General features: G+C 41.4%; 1 protein-coding gene across 3 annotated transcripts in view; it reads right to left on the reverse strand.

Annotated features, from left to right (window-relative positions):
* LOC128698646 (ecto-NOX disulfide-thiol exchanger 2-like) overlaps positions 1 to 23,836 on the reverse strand; it is a 67,099-nt gene that overhangs the window by 31,450 nt on the left and 11,813 nt on the right. For 2 of the 3 annotated variants that reach the window (XM_070103898.1, XM_070103897.1), the window contains exons 2-7: positions 20,039 to 20,193; positions 14,103 to 14,312; positions 11,607 to 11,768; positions 10,620 to 10,803; positions 2,715 to 2,851; positions 169 to 407 (exon numbers count right to left, since the gene is read on the reverse strand). In XM_070103898.1, coding sequence (XP_069959999.1) covers positions 169 to 407; positions 2,715 to 2,851; positions 10,620 to 10,803; positions 11,607 to 11,768; positions 14,103 to 14,312; positions 20,039 to 20,177 — 1,071 coding nt within the window. In that variant the 5' untranslated portion in view covers positions 20,178 to 20,193. The remainder of the gene's footprint in view (positions 1 to 168; positions 408 to 2,714; positions 2,852 to 10,619; positions 10,804 to 11,606; positions 11,769 to 14,102; positions 14,313 to 20,038; positions 20,194 to 23,836) is intronic. The other variant, XM_070103899.1, reaches the window with a different exon arrangement.

Genomic DNA, 23,836 nt, shown 5'->3' on the forward strand with positions numbered 1-23,836 from the left:
ACACTTACCACACGGATTCATTCTCTCATATCTAGGCTCAAATTTACCACTCACAGCTTATCTCAGTGAGCTGAGATCATAGCGTAGAACTACGCCACTGACACTTAAGGGGATAAAATTTTGACTAATGACGCTTGTTGCCATGATCACAAAAATCTGTTAACTCACCATTGGTGGACCTTCACCAGGTGGTCCCATAGGTCCCATTGGCCCCATAGGACCCATAGGTCCCATTGGCCCTCCCATTGGTCCCATAGGCCCTCCCATTGGTCCCATAGGCCCCAATGGACCCATAGGTCCTCCAGGAGGACCCCACATAGGCCCCCATGGACCAGGTCCTGGACCCATGGGACCAAAACCCGAGCCTGGTGGGTTGGTGCCGTCCATGGGCTGTATTTGTACATTACCTACACAGAAAGGGAGAAAATGCTATTAATTAAAGAATCTCAAATAACTAATAAACTAAGCATTATTTTTTTTTTCAACAAACTGGCTGTCTCCCATCAAGACAGGGTGACCTAAAAAGAAAGAAAAGTTTTTCATTTTACATTTAGTAATTTATACAGAAGTAGGGGCTACTAGCCCCTTGCTTCCAGCATTTTAGTTGCCTCTTATGACACACATGGCTTACGAAGGAAGAATTCTGTTCCATTTCCCCATGGAGATAAGAGGAAATAAAGAACAAAAACTATTAAGAAAATAGAAGGAAACCTAGATGGGTATGTATGTATGTAGAAAGTTGAAGGTGAACATAGATAAGAGTATGGTGATGAGGGGTATCAAATGATTTAAATAAAGAAAAACTGGATATCACATTGGAGAGAGGAAGTATGGAAGAAGTGAATGTTTTCAGATATTTGGGAGTTGACTTGTCAGCAGATGGATTTATGAAGGATGAGGTTAACCATAGAATTGATGGAGGAAAAAAGGCAAGTGGTGCGTTGAGGTATATGTGGAGACAAAAAACATTATCTATGGAGGCAAAGAAGAAAATGTATGAAAGTATAGTGGTACCAACACTCTTATATAGGTGTGAAGCTTGGGTTGTAAATGCTGCAGCAAGGAGGCAGCTGGAGGCAATGCAGATGTCCTGTCTAAGGGCAATGTGTGGTGTAAATATTATGCAGAGAATTTGGAGTGTGGAAATTAGGAGAAGGTGAGGAGTTACTAAAAGTATTAGTCAGAGGGCTGAAGAGGAGTTGCTGAAGTGGTTTGGTCATTTAGAGAGAATGGATCAGAGTAGAATGACTTGGAGAGTGTATAAATCTGTAGTGGAGGGAAGGCAGGGTAGGGGTTGTCCTCAAAAAAGGATGGAGGGAGGGGGTAAAGGAAGTTTTGTGGACAAGAGGCTTGGACTTCCAGCAAGCATGTATGAGCGTGTTAGATATGAGTGAATGGAGACGAATGGGTTTTTGGGATCTGACGAGCTGTTGGAGTGCGAGCAGGGTAATATTCTGTGAAGGGATTCAGGGAAACAAGTTAGCCGGACCTGAGACCTGGAAATGGGAAGTCGAATAGAATCGAGGACGACGAGAGCTGTCGTAAGATGGGAAGGAAGAAGGATAAGGAAGGATGGAAATAACTGGAAAAGGATGGGAAGGTGGGGAAGAGGAGGAATCAAGGCAAGTGGCCCATGTACAATGCCTACACTTTAAAGAAGGGGTTTGGGATATTGGCAGTTTGGAGGGACTTCTGAACTATCATATCTAAGCACCTCTGCAAAGACAGTGATTATGTGTGAGTGAGGTGGAAGTGTTGAATGATGATGAAAGTATTTTCTTTTTGGGGATTTTCTTTCTTTTTGAGTCACCCTGCCTCGGTGGGAGACAACCGACGTGTTAAAAAAAAAAAAATATCTACAACTCCAAGTTTTGTAACATCAACCCTGTTGTTGTTATATCAAGTCTGCTCCAGCTACACATTTATTATTGTTGTTGTTAATAAGAACATTATTGCCATTAGTAGTTATGTTATTAACCCTTAAACTGTCCAAACGTAGATCTACGTTGACATGCGTAGCGCTCCGAACGTAGGTCTACGTTTTTTTTTACGTGGTTTCAAATGGAGAAAATAAAGGTTGGAGCGCTACGCACATGAACGTAGATCTACGTTTGGAAAGTTTAAGGGCTAAACCGTGTATATTAGCTTGAGTACTATTATATGTTGCTAGAGTCTGGTGTGGAAGCTCCTGTCATGATACAACTTGTCCTCCTAAATTCAAAGTCAATGTGTGTACTAACTTCAGCAAATTTCTCACTTTATACTGTTTAGGTTAGGTTAGAGTATGTTTAGTTCAGTTAAATTGTCTTATATTAATAAAAATTAACCAATTATAGCAAAGCAAAGACCCACTGAGTGCACTCTACAACACACAGTCAGACAATCACTGTTTAAGATTTATGTAACAGTCATCCATCTGACTGTCTTAGCCACAGTGAATGCTGACTTTAATTTAATTAAAGTCATTATTTCACTGTGGCTAAAACAGTCTGAGGATGGACTACAGGTTGGTGGAAAAAAAATATAAAATACAGGGTGTTACTCTGCATAGCTTCCTAACCCCAGGTAAGAGAGAAGTGGAAATACTGCAATATAATTATGCCAAAGAAAAAAGGAAATATACAAATTAACCAAACTAAGTTTAGCAATTAACATAAAAGTAATTCTTACTCTAAGCTCTAATATGATGTTAACACCACTATGAAGTTACTAACCATTTCCAGCAGGTATACTCTCAATACTACTGCGGTCATTACCACCACCATCTTTGCGAGGACGATCACGCCGGCGGTCACGCTCTCTATCTCGATCTTGTCTTTCCCGGTCTCGGTCACGCTCTCTATCACAGTCCCTTGGGAAATACCATTAGTGAACATTAATACAAGCAATAAAAAGTATAACCAACAATATATTTATTTTATCCTGCCTGTCTGTGCCCTTTAAGATACTGCTGCACTGTGCAAGACACATACATGGTCAAATATAAATTCACCATCCCTCATTCCATTACTGTCTTGCCAGAGGGGCACCAACACTACAGTTCAAAACTGCAAATATCCCCACCCCTCCTTCAGAGTGCAGGTACTAAGTAATAAGAACACTGGAGTTTACTGATCACCACATGTACATCATATCTAGAAACAGATTAAAAAATTTGTAGGTCCAGGTATACTCCAGGTATACACTACTACTTAGAATATATACAGACAGAATCTTTAATAGTTTGTGGATATAAATTACTAGGTAAACAGCTAGGTAAACTCTTGAATAAAGTTTGCAGATCATGATTACTCAATGTAAAGCAACAAAATGTTTGACACTGCCAAGATTCTACTCAATAAATTCCCTATCATTCTACTATGCTTGTTTACAGTCACTGGCTGATACAACAACAGTGATAATAGCGACTTCCAAGTTTACACTTGCTAACAGTGCACATTACCTGGCAACACTGAAAAATATTAACAACTTCATTCATAATCTTGTGGGAAGACTAAATTTTTTGTACCTCACGTCAAGAAAGTCGCAAAAGCAAACTATAAATCTGTTAAAAGTAAACTTCATTCATAACTTTAATGTCTTAAATACGCTATATTTTTATTTTCACCTCAAACTATGCTGCCATTTAACCCATAAACGGTCCAAACGTATATATACATTTTTTCAACATTTGAAAGTATGTAAAAAAAGCAGATCTTTTTTTTTGTACATTTGAAAACGTGTAAAAAACTATGATCTACTTTTTTTTATATATTTGAAAATATGTAAAAAAAACGTAGATCTACTTTTGGAGCACTACGCATGTGAACGCAGATTTGCTTGGACCGTTTACGGGATAAGAAATGGGAGGTAGTGGAGATAAATTTATAACAGAGGCTATGATGGGGGTTAGGAATGTATCACAGTGAATTATAAGTGATTGAGACCAAGAAGCCAACACAACTAAGAAAAACAGTGCAATCCAATGGTGACTGGTGGAACCCTGTCCTCCTCACCCCACATTCACAGTGGAGATACTGTTCTTCCCAGTTTTCAAAATTCAAGTCACACTAGCCATGTATGTAAAGCCACAATATGAAGAACAAGCTCAACATTATTATTATTATTATTATTATTATTATTATTTTCAATGAACTGGCCGTCTCCCACTGAGGCGGGGGAGACCTAAAAAGAAACATTAAGTTTTTCTTTTTAAATTCAGTAATTCATACAGGAGAAGGGGGTTATTAGTGCCTATTATTATTATTATTATTATTATTATTATTATTATTATTATTATTATTTATGGGAGGCATTCAGGTTTGATCCAAGGAAGAGAAGGGCAAGTCCAATTCCTTGGATTAAGAGCCCTTCACTGGCATCAGAGAAGCTCCCTTGAGGGAAACAAGCTCAACAAAAATTTAGCTTTATCATCATCATTTTACAGCTTGATAAAGCTCGACCCTGAGCACATGAAGTCCCAATAAAGAGTTGTCTTACATACTGTCTTTATACGCATACTCCTCAAACTAGTAAGCTGATACTGTACTATTCACCTCGCTCACAATCTAGCAAATCAAATTCCAAAAGCACTTCCCTCCACACACACACTGGTCTAATACTCTCAAACATGGTTTCAAAAATAGTCTCAATCACATTATGTAAAATGTGCCAAAATATAATACAGTGGACCCCCGCATAACGATTACCTCCGAATGCGACCAATTATGTAAGTGTATTTATGTAAGTGCGTTTGTACGTGTATGTTTGGGGGTCTGAAATTAATCTACTTCACAATATTCCCAAATTCGGTAGTACTACCTGAACATACTTCTGGAGTGAAAAAATATCATTAACCGGGGGTCCACTGTACTGTAACTTGTTAATTAATTACTTAATTCAATTACCGCTAAACCCCTAACTACCTCTGTTAAAATATAAATAAAAACAGCTAAACCCCTAACTACCTCTGTTAAAATATAAATAAAAACAATGTTAAATTCGAACTAATTATGATATATATACCTAGTCAGAAGTTTGTGGTTATAGGAGGGTGGGTGCAGGAGGGAAGAGGAGTGATTTGTGGAATGATGAAGTAAAGGGTGTGATAAAAGAGAAAAATGTAGCTTACGAGAGGTTTTTACAAAGCAGAAGTGTTATAAGAAGAGCAGAGTATATGGAGAGTAAAAGAAAGGTGAAGAGAGTGGTGAGAGAGTGCAAAAGGAGAGCAGATGATAGAGTGGGAGAGGCACTGTCAAGAAATTTTAATGAAAATAAGAAAAAATTTTGGAGTGAGTTAAACAAGTTAAGAAAGCCTAGGGATAGTATGGATTTGTCAGTTAAAAACAGAGTAGGGGAGTTAGTAGATGGGGAGAGGGAGGTATTAGGTAGACGGCAAGAATATTTTGAGGAACTTTTAAATGTTGAGGAAGAAAGGGAGGCGGTAATTTCATGCACTGGCCAGGGAGGTATACCATCTTTTAGGAGTGAAGAAGAGCAGAATGTAAGTGTGGGGGAGGTACGCGAGGCATTACGTAGAATGAAAAGGGGGTAAAGGAGCTGGAACTGAAGGGATCATGACAGAAATGTTAAAAGCAGGGGGGGATATAGTGTTGGAGTGGTTGGTACTTTTGTTTAATAAATGTATGAAAGAGGGGAAGGTACCTAGGGATTGGCGGAGAGCATGTATAGTCCCTTTATATAAAGGGAAAGGGGACAAAAGAGATTGTAAACATTATAGAGGAATAAGTTTACTGAGTATACCAGGAAAAGTATACGGTAGGGTTATAATTGAAAGAATTAGAGGTAAGACAGAATGTAGAATTGTGGATGAGCAAGGAGGCTTCAGAGTGGGTAGGGGATGTGTAGATCAAGTGTTTACATTGAAGCATATATGTGAACAGTATTTAGATAAAGGTAGGGAAGTTTTTATTGCATTTATGGATTTAGAAAAGGCATATGATAGAGTGGATCGAGGAGCAATGTGGCAGATGTTGCAAGTATATGGAATAGGTGGTAAGTTACTAAATGCTGTAAAGAGCTTTTATGAGGATAGTGAGGCTCAGGTTAGGGTGTGTAGAAGAGAGGGAGAATACTTCCCGGTAAAAGTAGTCTTAGACAGGGATGTGTAATGTCACCATGGTTGTTTAATATATTTATAGATGGGGTTGTAAAAGAAGTAAATGCTAGGGTGTTCGGGAGAGGGGTGGGATTAAATTATGGGGAATCAAATTCAAAATGGGAATTGACACAGTTACTTTTTGCTGATGATACTGTGCTTATGGAAGATTCTAAAGAAAAATTACAAAGGTTAGTGGATGAGTTTGAGAATGTGTGTAAAGGTAGAAAGTTGAAAGTGAACATAGAAAAGAGTAAGGTGATGAGGGTATCAAATGATTTAGATAAAGAAAAATTGGATATCAAATTGGGGAGGAGGAGTATGGAAGAAGTGAATGTTTTCAGATACTTGGGAGTTGACGTGTCGGCCGATAGATTTATGAAGGATGAGGTTAATCATAGAATTGATGAGGGAAAAAAGGTGAGTGGTGCGTTGAGGTATATGTGGAGTCAAAAAACGTTATCTATGGAGGCAAAGAAGGGAATGTATGAAAGTATAGTAGTACCAACACTCTTATATGGATGTGAAGCTTGGGTGGTAAATGCAGCAGCGAGGAGATGGTTGGAGGCAGTGGAGATGTCCTGTCTAAGGGCAATGTGTGGTGTAAATATTATGCAGAAAATTCGGAGTGTGGAAATTAGGAGAAGGTGTGGAGTTAATAAAAGCATTAGTCAGAGGGCAGAAGAGGGGTTGTTGAGGTGGTTTGGTCATTTAGAGAGAATGGATCAAAGTAGAATGACATGGAAAGCATATAAATCTATAGGGGAAGGAAAGAGGGGTAGGGGTCGTCCTCGTAAGGGTTGGAAAGAGGGGGTAAAGGAGGTTTTGTGGGCGAGGGGCTTGGATTTCCAGCAAGCGTGCATGAGCGTGTTAGATAGGAGTGAATGGAGACGAATGATACTTGGGACCTGACGATCTGTTGGAGTGTGAGCAGGGTAATATTTAGTGAAGGGATTCAGGGAAACCGGTTATTTTCATATAGTCGGACTTGAGTCCTGGAAATGGGAAGTACAATGCCTGCACTTTAAAGGAGGGGTTTGGGATATTGGCAGTTTGGAGGGATATGTTGTGTATCTTTATACGTATATGCTTCTAAACTGTTGTATTCTGAGCACCTCTGCAAAAGCAGTGATAATGTGTGAGTGTGGTGAAAGTGTTGAATGATGATGAAAGTATTTTCTTTTTGGGGATTTTCTTTCTTTTTTTTGGGTCACCCTGCCTCGGTGGGAGACGACCGACTGGTTGAAAAAAAAAAAAAAATACCTAGTCTATTAAGCATTAGGTTCGGTCTGCCCAAAATGCCCCGGCATGATAGTGGCTTTCTTTGTACTTAGCAAATCAAAATTGTATTATACACTGTATACTATGGAAAGAAATAAAATCCTTAATCCTTAACATGCCTACACAACCTCCCCATGTTTACTGCTCAACACAAAGGGGTGTAGTGTGGCTAGCAAATCTTCACATATGCAGGAGCAATCCAGCACAAGAGTTGGCCTTTGTACGTGTTTGTTCTTGGAATGATATGAACCCTTCACTATCTTTGTTACAAGACACTGCAAGAGATTGCTAAATGAATATGCTGCTTAATATTGCCTTTCTTGCAAATGTTTGCTAAGCAGGGGATAACTATACAATACGTGATAATTATGACCCGGCAAATACAAAAGCATAGAAACAATTCATTTTATATATATACAGAAATAAATAAGAAAATTATAATCTGTATTTCCAACAAAGATGAGAAGAAACTGAAAGTACTTGAGAAACCGATTTAAAAATGCATGAAATTATATGAAAAAAAAAACAAATTGAATGTGTGCACACGCACGCATGCATGCACGCACGCACACGCACACGCACGCACACACACACACACACACACACACACACACACACACACGTACGTGGCGAGGTGTCAGAGTGGGCACCGAAGTGTCCCTGTTTGCAGATGACGTGAAGTTGATGAGAGGAATTCATTCGATCGAAGACCAGGCAGAACTACAAAGGGATCTGGACAGGCTGCAGACCTGGTCCAGCAATTGGCTCCTGGAGTTCAACCCCATCAAGTGCAAAGTCATGAAGATTGGGGAAGGACAAAGGAAACCGCAGACAGAGTACAGTCTAGGGGGCCAGAGACTACAAACCTCACTCAAGGAAAAAGATCTTGGGGCAAGTATAACACCAGGCACATCTCCTGAAGTGCACATCAACCAAATAACTGCTGCAGCATATGGGCACCTAGCAAACCTCAGAACAGCATTCCGACATCTTAATAAGGAATTGTTCAGGACCCTGTACACCGTGTACGTTAGGCCCATATTGGAGTATGCGGCACCAGTTTGGAACCCACACCTAGCCAAGCACGTAAAGAAACTAGAGAAAGTTCAAAGGTTTGCAACAAGACTAGTTCCAGAGCTAAGAGGTATGTCCTACGAGGAGAGGTTAAGGGAAATCAACCTGACGACACTGGAGGACAGGAGAGATAGGGGGGACATGATAACGACATACAAAATACTGAGAGGAATTGACAAGGTGGACAAAGACAGGATGTTCCAGAGATGGGACACAGCAACAAGGGGACACAGTTGGAAGCTGAAGACACAGATGAATCACAGGGATGTTAGGAAGTATTTCTTCAGCCACAGAGTAGTCAGGAAGTGGAATAGTTTGGGAAGCGATGTAGTAGAGGCAGGATCCATACATAGCCTTAAGCAGAGGTACGATAAAGCTCATGGTTCAGGGAGAGTGACCTAGTAGCGACCAGTGAAGAGGCAGGGCCAGGAGCTTGGACTCGACCCCTGCAACCTCAACTAGGTGAGTACACACACACACACACACACACACACACACACACACACACACACACACACACACACACACACACACACACACACACACACACACACACACACACACTCACACTCACTCACACTCACACTCACTCACTCACTCACACACACACAGTCACACACACACAGTCACACTCACACACAGTCACACTCACACACAGTCACACTCACACACAGTCACACTCACACACAGTCACACTCACACACAGTCACACTCACACACAGTCACACTCACACACAGTCACACTCACACACAGTCACACTCACACACAGTCACACTCACACACAGTCACACTCACACACAGTCACACTCACACACAGTCACACTCACACACAGTCACACTCACACACAGTCACACTCACACACAGTCACACTCACACACAGTCACACTCACACACACTCACACAATCACACTCACACTCACACAGTCACACTCACACAATCACACTCACACAATCACACTCACACAATCACACTCACACACACTAACACACACACACTCACTCACTCACTCAAAGTAAACAACTATCATGTACAGTTCAGGACATTTATTAGAGGAAACATTTCAATACAAGTGGCTTCCTCAGTCTGAAGAAGTCACTCATGGTGAAACATTTCCTATAATAAATATCATGAACTGTACATAAGTGTCTTTTTCCATATTTAATTGGTATCACCAGACCATTGTTCAAACAACTATCAGTTTCATCATTCATAAAGCAGGATTGTAGCACATCCCAAGACAGCTGCTCTCTACCAGCCTCCTCCTCTTCCACCTCCTTTTCCCATTAACAAAATTCTTTGCAAGACATTGTTTGTAAAAATAATTTTGTAAAGAATTCCTATTAAAGCTGTGAGTTTTAACCACAGTCTTAAAGGTCTGTTACCACAGAATACTCAGACTGTACTTGTTGCAATTTGATGTGTGAAACTGAGAAGAGTTACCATACACCACAAAGGATCAAGTCCAGCTCTTAGTGTTAATGTGACAACTGTGAACCTTGGCTAGTATGACAACAAATGTATCAGTTTTTTGTATGCCTAAAAGCATATCACTGAACTTCCTAACCACTCAGATTGGATACCATAAGACCCAGTCAACCAAGATGAGCCAAAACACAAACACTAACCTTCCAAGGGTTACCTTTAACTAAGGATCTGAAGCTACCCTTCCCTTCAATGAATCAAACCTGATTACTTCCTATTCTCATGTATACAGATTAGTATTTCCATAATGATTATAACTAAAATACTAATGCTTCCACCCCTGTAACTACTGTGTGGTGAATAAAGACCTGTAGCCCCCACACACCCCTCTCATTAAATTTAGTGAAGAAATTATGCAGAGAACTCTGGAAGCTTGCAGTAGACAGGTCAACTATGACTGGGAAAGAGATGAAGTGAGGAAAGAATGGAAAGTTGACAAGGACTTTAAAATAAGCAAATAATTCAAGTCAAATCTAAATAAAAAATATCAAAAGAAAAGTTTTTGTTGTGGTTTTTACATGGCATTAATTTTTTTTAACACACTGCCAGTTTCCCACTGAGGCAGGGTGACCCAAAAAGAAAACACTTTCATCATCATTTACTCCATTACTGTCTTGCCAGAGGCATGCTAATACTACAGTTCAATAAATAAAAAAAAGGAGAGTTTCCGCTGCAATCTCACCTCTCACGTTCACGATCACGGTCCCGATCTCTGTCTCTGTCTCTGCCACGAGAGCGCTCACGATCTCTATCTCGATCTCTCCCGTGGTCTCTCTCACGGTCTCGCTCTCTCTCCCTCTCTCTATCTCTTCGCTCCTCCACAACGATTGCTTCCTGGATATTATTATCTACAATTTCACCATTATCTGTAAAGAATTAGTAAAATTTGTGGCATCAAACACTTTTTTTTATGAGCATAAAATTGTATACTCTAATTTAAGATTTTAAATTGGCATTAAATAAAATCCCTTCGTATGATTAAACAAGAACCAACTTCAATACAACCACCTAAAGATGATTGACACAAACCCATTACCAGTACAGTATGCTTGAAATATCAGTAAGGGAAACGACTCCTCACTTAATGACCAATTCATTTACCGACCTGCTCTTAGGAACAGAACTCGGTCGCTAAGTAAGGACTGTACAGTATACTGATTTACTTAGCAATGAATTCATTTACTAACGTGGTCTTAGGAATATAACTCCGTCATTAAGTGAGGAGAGGCTATTTTAAACCATTTACATAGCGTGAGTTTTGCTTTTCCCATCATGCACCACATGGGGCAGGATTTTTTTTATACTGTGAACTTATCACAAAGACCCATTCTCTCATATCTAGGTGCATTCTCTCATATATGAGAGGGCGGAACTCATGATTAAGAACTACGTTAGGGATCCTGGCCTCAATGACATAGCTCTATGTGACTGACACTGAAAGGGTTAATACCTGCTAATCCCATATGCATAATGTAGAAAAAAACATGTACAGTTCAAGACCTTTATTAGAAGAAATGTTTTGCCATTACTGTCTTCAATATTAATGTAATAAATGTCCTCAAGTGTACATAAATGTCTTCCTCCACATCTGGTCAGTATAAACATACCATTTATTATTATATGCAAAATTTCTTCCATACTGAGAGTAGAGTATTAAATTAAGACTTACTGGCAGCCACGGGCATGGGTGGTTTGTTTTTGTTGGTGTTGAATTCCAAAGGTGCATCGTTCGTGGCTGGGTTGACTGTCACCTGCATGGGTCCCATCATTCCTGGTCCCATTCCTGGCCCCATGCCAGGACCCATTCCCATTGGACCTGGACCCATCATCCCTGTGAAGTTCACAGTGAATAAATACTTTAATTATAAATAAAATAAACAAGTCTGTAGTAGAGGGAAGGTAGGGTAGGGGTCATCCTAGGAAAAGATGGAGAGAGGGAGGGGGGTTAAGAAGGTTTCGTGTGCAAGGAGCTTAGACATCCAGCAGGCATACCTTTTATACCTTTAGGTGAGCATGTGAGATGAGAGTGAAGGCAAATGGTTTTTGGGACCTGATGAGCTGTTGGAGTATGAGCAAGGTAACATTTTTGTGAAGGGATTCAAGGAAAGTGGTAAGTCCAGCCAGATTCAAGTCCTGGTGGTGGGAAGTACAATGCCTGCCTATTTGTTGTTTGGAGGGACATCTGAACTCTTGTATCTGCATGCCTCTGACAAGACAGTGATAACGTGAATGATGGTGAAAGTGTTTCTTCTTCAGGTAACCCGGCCTCAGTGGGAGACGGCCAGTATATTTCAAAAGAAATATACATATATATATATGGGAGTGGACGTGTCAGCGGATGGGTCTATGAAAGATGAGGTGAATCATAGAATTGATGAGGGAAAAAGAGTGAGTGGTGCACTTAGGAGTCTGTGGAGACAAAGAACTTTGTCCTTGGAGGCAAAGAGGGGAATGTATGAGAGTATAGTTTTACCAACGCTCTTATATGGGTGTGAAGCGTGGGTGATGAATGTTGCAGCGAGGAGAAGGCTGGAGGCAGTGGAGATGTCATGTCTGAGGGCAATGTGTGGTGTGAATATAATGCAGAGAATTCGTAGTTTGGAAGTTAGGAGGAGGTGCGGGATTACCAAAACTGTTGTCCAGAGGGCTGAGGAAGGGTTGTTGAGGTGGTTCGGACATGTAGAGAGAATGGAGCGAAACAGAATGACTTCAAGAGTGTATCAGTCTGTAGTGGAAGGAAGGCGGGGTAGGGGTCGGCCTAGGAAGGGTTGGAGGGAGGGGGTAAAGGAGGTTTTGTGTGCGAGGGGCTTGGACTTCCAGCAGGCATGCGTGAGCGTGTTTGATAGGAGTGAATGGAGACAAATGGTTTTTAATACTTGACGTGCTGTTGGAGTGTGAGCAAAGTAACATTTATGAAGGGGTTCAGGGAAACCGGCAGGCCGGACTTGAGTCCTGGAGATGGGAAGTACAGTGCCTGCACTCTGAAGGAGGGGTGTTAATGTTGCAGTTTAAAAACTGTAGTGTAAAGCACCCTTCTGGCAAGACAGTGATGGAGTGAATGATGGTGAAAGTTTTTCTTTTTCGGGCCACCCTGCCTTGGTGGGAATCGGCCGGTGTGATAATAAAAATAATAATAATAAAAATATATATATATATACATACATATATATATACATATATATATTATGCACATTATGGAGGCAAAGAGGGGAATGTATGAGAGTATAGTTTTACCAACGCTCTTATATGGGTGTGAAGCATGGGTGATGAATGTTGCAGCGAGGAGAAGGCTGGAGGCAGTGGAGATGTCATGTCTGAGGGCAATGTGTGGTGTGAATATAATGCAGAGAATTCGTAGTTTGGAAGTTAGGAGGAGGTGCGGGATTACCAAAACTGTTGTCCACAGGGCTGAGGAAGGGTTGTTGAGGTGGTTCGGACATGTAGAGAGAATGGAGCGAAACAGAATGACTTCAAGAGTGTATCAGTCTGTAGTGGAAGGAAGGCGGGGTAGGGGTCGGCCTAGGAAAGGTTGGAGGGAGGGGGTAAAGGAGGTTTTGTGTGCGAGGGGCTTGGACTTCCAGCAGGCATGCGCGAGCGTGTTTGATAGGAGTGAATGGAGACAAATGGTTTTTAATACTTGACGTGCTGTTGGAGTGTGAGCAAAGTAACATTTATGAAGGGATTCAGGGAAACCGGCAGGCCAGACTTGAGTCCTGGAGATGGGAAGTACAGTGCCTGCACTCTGAAGGAGGGGTGTTAATGTTGCAGTTTAAAAACTGTAGTGTAGAGCACCCTTCTGGCAAGACAGTGATGGAGTGAATGATGGTGAAGTTTTTCTTTTTCGGGCCACCCTGCCTTGGTGGGAATCGGCCAGTGTGATAATAAAAAAAAATAATAACATAATCTATATGCTAATATTACCAGTCACAAAACTCTTGAGGGTTACGGACAACTCTTCCAAACATTGGAAATACAAGACCACAATGGCTATATCAGCTGTGATTCCCTTATATACAGATATTAGTCAAGCAGTCACTACATATTACTACTACAAATAAACAATAAAATTTACTACATTCCTTATAAGAATACAAACTTCCTTATTGTTGTAATATTAATACAGGATATATTATAGGCACAGTACCGCATTCCACTTGTGACTAACCTCCATTTGGATATTCAGCTGGCATGATGGGTCCACCTGGAGGTGGTGGTGGTGGACCAGGGGGGCCTGTAGTCCCTGGAGGTGGAGGAGGTGCCATCATGCCACCCATGGCCATATTTGGTGGTCCTTGACTGGTTGAGGGAACAGGGCTGGCCATAGTTGTACATGGTGGAGGGCCGGGAGGCATTGGTGGCATTGGCGGTGGACCATCTGAATATTAAAGAATAAGATTAGTAATTAGCACCAAGAAAATATTATTCTAATTATAAATTTATTTTCTAATGTAGTATTATTATTTATTTCCTGATGAATTTTAATTTTTTTTTACTTGACAGTATTTCAATTTCTTACCAACAAAGCATAACTCCAAAGAGGAAAACATGTTCACCATCATTCATTCCATAACCGTCTTACCAGAAGTGTGAGAGCATCACCATTAAGATGGCTCATAACAATAGCATCCCCACCTCTCCCTCAGAGTCCAAACACTACTTCCCACCTCCACAACTCATATTACCATTATCATTTTTTGCATTATCATCATTATTATTATAAATTCTGTAATAAACTTTTGCATGCTAGTGCCCAAGTGTACATAACCATAGCAGTCACATTAATTAAATAATAAAAATAATAAATACTAATAATAATAATCTTCATTTCTTTAAGTACATTTACAAGGCATACAGGCCTAACTGTAATCAATGACATACTATTATACAGAAAGCCCCTGGTTATGCAGAGCATTTCGAGCAAATTAGGACAGTTTCGTCCCCAGGATGTGACCCACACCAGTTGATTAATGCCCAGATTTCTATTTTACTGATAGGTGAACAGGGACAGTAGGTGTGTTAAGAAAACATGGCTCATTTATAGTTACCTTCTCCCACAAACTGGGAGAAAGTAACTATAAATGAGCCAAACACAGTCTCCAAACTTAGTCAAGTGTCCAACGAGCACAGAGTCCCTCGACTATGTCTATCATGAATGATAATACCACATACAGTACACAACGTACAAAATACAGTACAGTAGGACCCCAGTATCCACAGGGAATACATCCAAGGACCTGCCGTAAATACTGAAACCATGGATAGTAACAAACCCCACATATTAAGTCCTATACACACTTATTACAGCTTCTCCTCGTTTAACGATGGAGTTCTGTTCCTAAGACGATGTCGGTAAACAAATTTGTCATTAAGCAAGGAGCATACTATAATGGTAGTGGGTTTGTGTCAACCATCTTTCATATTGTTTTAATGTCACCTTTGCACCATTTACAGTGGACCCTCGACCAACAATATTAATCCGCTCCTGAGAGCTCATCGTTAATCGAAATTATTGTTAGTCGAGTTAATTTTCCCCATAAGAAATAATGGAAATCAAATTAATCCGTGCAAGACACCCGAAAGTATTGAAAAAAAAATTTTTTACCACATGAAATATTAATTTTAATACATACAAACTGAAGAAGACATGTACAATTACATGACACTCACCTTTACTGAAGATCTGGTGATGATTGATGGGATGGGAGGAGGGGAGTGTGGATGGTGTTAGTGTTTAGAAGGGGAATCTCCTTCCATTAGGACTTGAGGTGTCAAGTCCTTTTCTGGGGTTACTTCCCTTCTTCTTTTAATGCCACTAGGACCAGCTTGAGTCACTGGACCTCTGTTGCACAACATATCTGTCCATAGAGGCCTGTACCTCCTGTTCCTTTATGACATTCCTAAAGTGTTTCACAACATTGTCAGTGTCACAATTAAACACTTGTTCAGGTTTCAATTCTTCACTGTCTGTACTCCTTGAATTCCTGCACATATTTTTCAGCTGCTTTTTGGTTCGAACTGGCAACCTCACCATGCCTTATCACGCTTGTATGCCACTACAATTCTTAAATCTCTCAAACCAACCTTTGCTGGCCTTAAATTCACTCTCATCACTAGTTGCAGGCATTTTTCTAATTAAATCGTCATGCAACTTCCTAGCCTTTTCACATATGATCACTTGAGAGATGCTATCTCCTGCTATCTGTTTTTCGTTTATCTACACCAATAACAGTCTCTCAACATCTTCTATCACTTGCGATCTCAGTTTCGAAAACATAGTTGCACCTTTGGCAAGAACAGCTTCCTTGATTGCCGTTTTCTTGGCCACAATAGTAGCGATGGTTGATTGGGGTTTTGTGTACAACCTGGCCAGCTCGGAGACACGCATTCCACTTTTATACTTAGCAATGATCTCTTTCTTCATATCCATAGTAACTCTCACCCTTTTTGCTGTAGGGTTGGCACTAGAAGCTTTCTTGGGGCCCATAGTGACTTATTTTGTAGGTGCAATCACTAAAAACGCTGTGATAACATGAAATGTTCCAATTGTATGTTTGGATGGGACTGCAGTGGCTGGCTGGCTTGTAAACACTGGCCACAAGTGGACGCGTCTCAAACGAAACGAATCGTGTTGGTCGAGTTTTTTAGCGCTAGTCGAGGCAAAATTTTTGCGTTATAATGTATCGCTAGTCGGATTTAACGTTAGACGATGCCATCGTTGGTCGAGGGTCCATTGTATAACATTTTTAGTACATATTTAAATGTTTACAGAGTAGTGTACTGTATATTGTAATAAACAGAAAAGAGGAAATCAGCTCTAATATACATTATTTAGGTACACATACTGGTCAGAGAGCCCGTCGTAAGTTTGAGTCATCGGTAAACAAGTACGTTGCTAAGTGAGGAGAGACTGTATAAATTAATAGATTATGCACAATAAGTGGAGAATTATCACTTTTCACTGATGGGAAGCACTTTACAGCTTCTCTCAGGCTTTGGAGAATTGCCAGCTTTTCTACTTTTGCACTTTGGGGGCCATTATTATGCAAAATTAAGAAGTATTTTTGGTCCACAGTAAAGCATGGATAACTGAAACCGCAGATACCAAATCAGGTGGATACGGGGGCTCTACTGTACTTTAAGACATTATTACATTCATGGGGGAGAGCTAAATCCATAGGGATTGTACAAAGCTTGTGGGTGTAGGAGACAATAAGGTTCAATGCAAGGGGGAGGAAAAGGTTCAGTTTCTTGGATCAAGAACCACCTCACCGGCAAGGCACAGATTTCTTGAAAAGGACAACAATATGGACTGTTAAAATTGTGACATGTGTTTTGCAATGGAGTACCTATCCCTGGTAATCACCTGTGCTGCTTACTAATGCTAATGCATGCTTTATGCTCCACATATTATACATGTCCAAAAGTAAAAAAAAACGATATACAGTGGACCCCCGGTTTACGATCAGCTCCCAATGCGACCAATTATGTAAGTGTATTTATGTAAGTGTGTTTGTATGTGTATGTTTGGGGGTCTGAAATGGACTAATCTAATTCACAATATTCCTTATGGGAACAAATTCATTCAGTAATGGCACCTGAACATACTTCTGGAATGAAATATCGTAAACCGGGGGTCAACTGTACATGTACATATTGTTAAAGTGTTACAGCAGAGTATCTCTCACCACTAGTGACTACTGTCATGTATGACTCAATATTGTTTGTATCACAGTCTTCTATGTACATGAACATGTATCAGTCAAGTCAGTCAGTACTGTATCTTGATGTCTCCTCTTTTCCTGCTATTACTCAGTGTGGGCATCTTTAATGTTTTTGGCCTTTCCATTTCGTAGCTTTTCTGTTGGACTTTGAGAAAAATTTGGGTTTTTTAGGTATGGACACTACAGTAGCTGCATATAACAATTTTAACACGTGTTGTCAGCACCTTCAGTATTTCTCCATCCATATATACCTACCATCCGACTTTCGACCGAGTTCAGTTCCGAGAAACCAGTCGTAAGTCGAAATGGACGTAAGTCGAACTTTACTACTGAATATCAACATCACATTTTTGTAATGACTATTTTATTGTTTTATTTTGGTATTTCATGTTTTACTTTACTTTTTATGTTGTTAGTACTGTATTTTATACTGTAAGGTTTAGGATAAACACTGTGTACAACACAAATAGTTGTTTATTTCCCAGAAATTTGGCAAAAAAAAAAAAAAAAACCACGGTCATAAGTCGAGTGGTCATAAGTCGAGCAGGTCGTAAGTCAGATGGTAGGTGCATTTCAGTGTAGCATATACATGCCTTACAATTTCATCTACATGATCTGGTGACAATTTTTTTTATTAACAACCCCAACTCTCTTTGTATGGAACTCCCAAATTTGTTCTCACAATTACCAAGAAGTCATCCACATACTGTATCCATGTTACACCTCTGGGGATATATGATTTCACCTTTCCTCCTCCAGGTGCTCCATACATTAGTTGTTCGATGCTGACCTAAGTGGGAGCCCATGGCTACTCCATGTGACAGCTTGTACACTAGTAGCTGAAAGAGAAGCAGTTGAAACTGACAAAGCTGGCTGGAAGAGGTCAAGGTCAACACAACAAGAGACTTGTATTCATTTCAACTGTTCTTTACTGTGATTGTGTGCACAAGCAGTCATATGGAATGGTCATGGTTTCAAACCTTAATGTGGTCATGGCCAACCTGTATATGGAGCACCTGGAGTAGCAAAGGCTAAAAATATACATTACCATAGGAGCAATATGGATTCAATACCTTTATACCTTTCATGAGTTTCGAGTTTTTCTACTCCTGGAGCCCAGCCATGGGCCAGGCTCATCTGGTGCTAGCCTGATGACCTCAGTAACTGTAGATGAACTTAGTAATTGTGCCCATATATCTAGACACTATTGCACTTCTCAACATCAACAACTCTGTGGAACTAGCTATCAAACTCACCAAGGAAGAAGACACAGTGCATACTTTTCATGGTATTTTAATTTGCAAAAAAAAAAGTACAAACTGGATCTTAAAGCCTACAGAAAACCTACAAAGAAAGATGACTTATACTAAAGACACTATAATGCATACATTAAAAAAAAAAAATGCCTCATAGGGTTTTAAAGAGTTTATAGAATCTCTAGTCCTGTTTCTCTCAAAGAAGAATACAGCTACACAATACTTTTTTCAAGCTTAAATATCTAGCACATTTCATCATTGATTGCAGAAGGCTGTTAAAATATTCCACACCAATAGATACACCAGACTCCAGACTGATACATTGTTCTCCAAGCAGGGTAGATTTCAGAGAATACTATCCACATTACTGATAAAAGCAATATGCACAGTAATCAGCTTCAATTCCAACACATTCATCAACCTGATAAAGAGGCACACAACACAGTAAATTCAATATGTACTGTACTAGTATCTATACCATTCCAAGTGGGGCACATGATAAACTACAGCTTCTCCTCACTTAACGATGGAGTTCCGTTCCTAATACCATGTCAGTAAACGAATTCGTCGCTAAACAAGGAGCATACTATAATGGAGTGGGTTTATGTCAACCATCTTTGATATTGCTTTAATGTCACCTTTGTACCATTTATAACATTTTTAGTATATTTTTAAATGTTTATACAGTAGTGTACTGTATACTGTAATAAACAGAATAGAGGAAATCAGCTCTAATATACATTATTTAGGTATGAATACTGGTCAGAGAGCTGGGAAAATGCCTGGAGCCAAAACTAATGTACGTATTATTGAATGTACATACACTTGCCAAAGGAAGCCTCCACTCAATGACTGCACCATGGACATCACAGTTGTAATGATCCAAGGAAATGTAATATCCTCACCCATCCTTAAAAGAGCAAGCACTCAACTTCTAACCTCTTAGAATTTAAACCCAGCAAACCAGCACATTAAATTACAGCTAAGAGCGCATTAAATCGCAAAATCCACCTGTTTCAATTCACTCTGATCTAACACTAGCAAAAGCTGCTCGATACTCAAGCCCTTACAACTCAGAACCCTCATATACAACAATAAAAAATTTACATAAAACAATGCATTACCTTTGCCAACCAGTAATGGTGGAGGGGGAACATCTGCAAAAAACTGTGGCCTTTGGTAAGCCAGTTCAGCCACATCTTTCAGAATGTGTTGCATACGAAGACGAACACGGTAACCGATGGTGTGACTTGTGCCTTCCATCAAGGACAATGTGTCTCTGAATAAATCACCATTCATGGTTAATCTTACTATTATGGCAGTCTTCCTGGCTAAGAAATGCAAATATTTGTCAAATGGTGTATATACAAGCTATACACACCCTCTAAATGCAGTATCACTTCTCTTATGCAACTTAAAGTTAAAAACTCAAAGGATCAAACTTCTTCAAAGTTTTTTCTTTTATTGAAACCAACAAAGAGGAACCAGGCAATCCTCACACGCAAACACTTAACCACTGAAAACAAAACTGTCTTCTTTGCTCACACACAAAAAATAATTAATGCCTTCACACCCTTTGTTATAGCTATGGCATGAGTGGCCAACTGCAGGAGACTGAGTTTGTTATGAGTGATGCAAGGGAGGTGACAGGTGGCAGTTATCCCCACCCACCCACCCAGCATGACCTTGTAGGTGACCTTGCACCCTACACTACTACCACCATATCCTTCCTGTTTTACCCTCAATCCCAACAGTCTCAATGATTAATGGCACTATTATAATATATAATTCAATACATATAAGTTAACTTAAAGCTCCAGTTTTCTCATCAATAATGTTATTTGTAATGGTTTTGTGCAAGAATACTTGTGCACCACTCAGAAGGTGCACCCTACTCCTGTGTGAACCAGTGACTGAGCTCACACTACTGCTGTGTCGACCAGCACACACTATTGCTGCGTCGACCAGTGCACACTACTGCTGTGTCAACCAGTGACCCAGTGCACACTACTCCTGTATCAACCAGTGACCCAGTGCGAACTACTCCTGTGTCAACCAGTGACCCAGTGCACACTACTCCTGTGTCAACCAGTGACCCAGTGCACACTACTCCTGTGTCAACCAGTGACCCAGTGCACACTACTGCTGTGTCAACCAGTGACCCAGTGCACACTACTCCTGTATCAACCAGTGACGAAGTGCACACTACTCCTGTGTCAACCAGTGACCCAGTGCAAACTACTCCTGTGTCAACCAGTGACCCAGTGCACACTACTCCTGTGTCAACCAGTGACCCAGTGCACACTACTCCTGTGTCAACCAGTGACCCAGTGCACACTACTCCTGTGTCAACCAGTGACCCAGTGCACACTACTGCTGTGTCAACCAGTGACCCAGTGCGAACTACTCCTGTGTCAACCAGTGACCCAGTGCACACTACTCCTGTGTCAACCAGTGACCCAGTGCACACTACTCCTGTGTCAACCAGTGACCCAGTGCACACTACTCCTGTGTCAACAAGTGGCCCAGTGCACACTACTCCTGTGTCAACCAGTGACCCAGTGCACACTACTCCTGTGTCAACCAGTGACCCGGAGCACACTACTCCTGTCAACCAGTGACCAGGTGCACACTACTGCTATGTCAAGCAGTGACCCAGTGCACACTACTACTGTGTCAAGCAGTGACCCAGTGCACACTACTGCTGTATCAACCAGTGACCCAGTGCACACTACTGCTGTGTCAACGAGTGACCCAGTGCACACTACTGTTGTGTCAACCAGTGACCCAGTGCACACTACTCCTGTGTCAACCAGTGACCCAGTGCACACTACTCCTGTGTCAACCAGTGACCCAGTGCACACTACTCCTGTGTCAACCAGTGACCCAGTGCACACTACTCCTGTGTCAACCAGTGACCCAGTGCACACTACTACTGTGTCAACCAGTGACCCAGTGCACACTACTCCTGTGTCAACCAGTGACCCAGTGCACACTACTCCTGTGTCAACCAGTGACCCAGTGTACACTACTGCTGTGTCAACCAGTGACCCAGTGCACACTACTACTGTGTCAACCAGTGACCCAGTGCACACTACTTCTGTGTCAACCAGTGACCCAGTGCACACTACTCCTGTGTCAACCAGTGACCCAGTGCACACTACTCCTGTCAACCAGTGACCCAGTGCACACTACTGCTGTGTCAACCAGTGACCCAGTGCACACTACTGCTGTGTCAACCAGTGACCCAGTGCACACTACTGCTGTGTCAACCAGTGACCCAGTGCACACTACTGCTGTGTCAACCAGTGACCCAGTGCACACTACTGCTGTGTCAACCAGTGACCCAGTGCACACTACTGCTGTGTAAACCAGTGACCCAGTGCACACTACTGCTGTGTCAACCAGTTACCCAGTGCACACTACTGCTGTGTCAACCAGTTACCCAGTGCACACTACTGCTGTGTCAACCAGTGACCCAGTGCACACTACTGCTGTGTCAACCAGTGACCCAGTGCACACTACTGCTGTGTCAACCAGTGACCCAGTGCACACTACTGCTGTGTCAACCAGTGACCCAGTGCACACTAATGCTGTGTCAACCAGTGACCCAGTGCACACTACTGCTGTGTCAACCAGTGACCCAGTGCACACTACTGCTGTGTCAACCAGTGACCCAGTGCACACTGCTGTGTCAACCAGTGACCCAGTGCACACTACTGCTGTGTCAACCAGTGACCCAGTGCACACTACTGCTGTGTCAACCAGTGACCCAGTGCACACTACTGCTGTGTCAACCAGTGACCCAGTGCACACTACTGCTGTGTCAACCAGTGACCCAGTGCACACTACTGCTGTGTCAACCAGTGACCCAGTGCACACTACTGCTGTGTCAACCAGTGACCCAGTGCACACTACTGCTGTGTCAACCAGTGACCCAGTGCACACTACTCCTGTGTCAACCAGTGACCCAGTGCACACTACTGCTGTGTCAACCAGTGACCCAGTGCACACTACTCCTGTGTCAACCAGTGACCCAGTGCACACTACTGCTGTGTCAACCAGTGACCCAGTGCACACTACTACTGTTGTAGATCAATGGTTCACTACTACTGTGTCAACCAGTGACCCAGTGAACGTTACTGCTGTGTGAACCAGTGACCCAGTGCATGGCTCATTACTGTGTCAATGTTAGTAAGTCAGTGTTACAAGGTTACACCAGCCACCTGGCTCACTCTTCCTCTTCCTCACTATTTACACAACAATCATGCCGACACAACTAACCCTGCTTATTTTTAGCGTGTTAGTTCCTGAGGACACCATGATGCTTGACACAGAAGCAAATTGCTCATTCAATCACACACTTACACAGTATGCTACTTAGCTAATTCAAAGATTTTTTTTCTATTTTGCAAGAATGATAAGTTTCACTAGTCTTTTTTTTTTTGTTAAGTAGTATTCTGAATGTTTTTGTAATGGGTAACTAGAAGCATATTATCCCAGGACCTATGATGAGTCGGGATACTGGCCTGGTAGGCAACACACTCACCTCACATACTGAGTGTCCATAGTTCAATCCCTGGTAGGATGGAAACATTGGGCGTGTTTCCTTACGCCTGCTCTCCCTGTTCACCTAGCAAGTAGGTACCTGGGTGTTAGCCAACTGGTGTGGGTGGCATCCTGGGGGACAAGACTGAAGGACCACAATGGAAATAAGACAGTCCTTTATGATGCACTGACTTTCTTAAGTTATCCTGTGTAGCTAACCCTCCAAAATTTAAAAAAATATCAAGAACTATTGTGTGTTAAACTAGCTGACACCAATACATAAAAAAAGTAGAATATCCACACAGCACAGAGAAAACACCTGACATTTAGTACATCAATCAGAATGCAGAGTAAGTTGGAAGAGACTTGAGAAA

This window comes from Cherax quadricarinatus, chromosome 88 (genome assembly GCF_038502225.1).
Source record: "Cherax quadricarinatus isolate ZL_2023a chromosome 88, ASM3850222v1, whole genome shotgun sequence".
NCBI classification, from domain to species: domain Eukaryota; kingdom Metazoa; phylum Arthropoda; class Malacostraca; order Decapoda; family Parastacidae; genus Cherax; species Cherax quadricarinatus.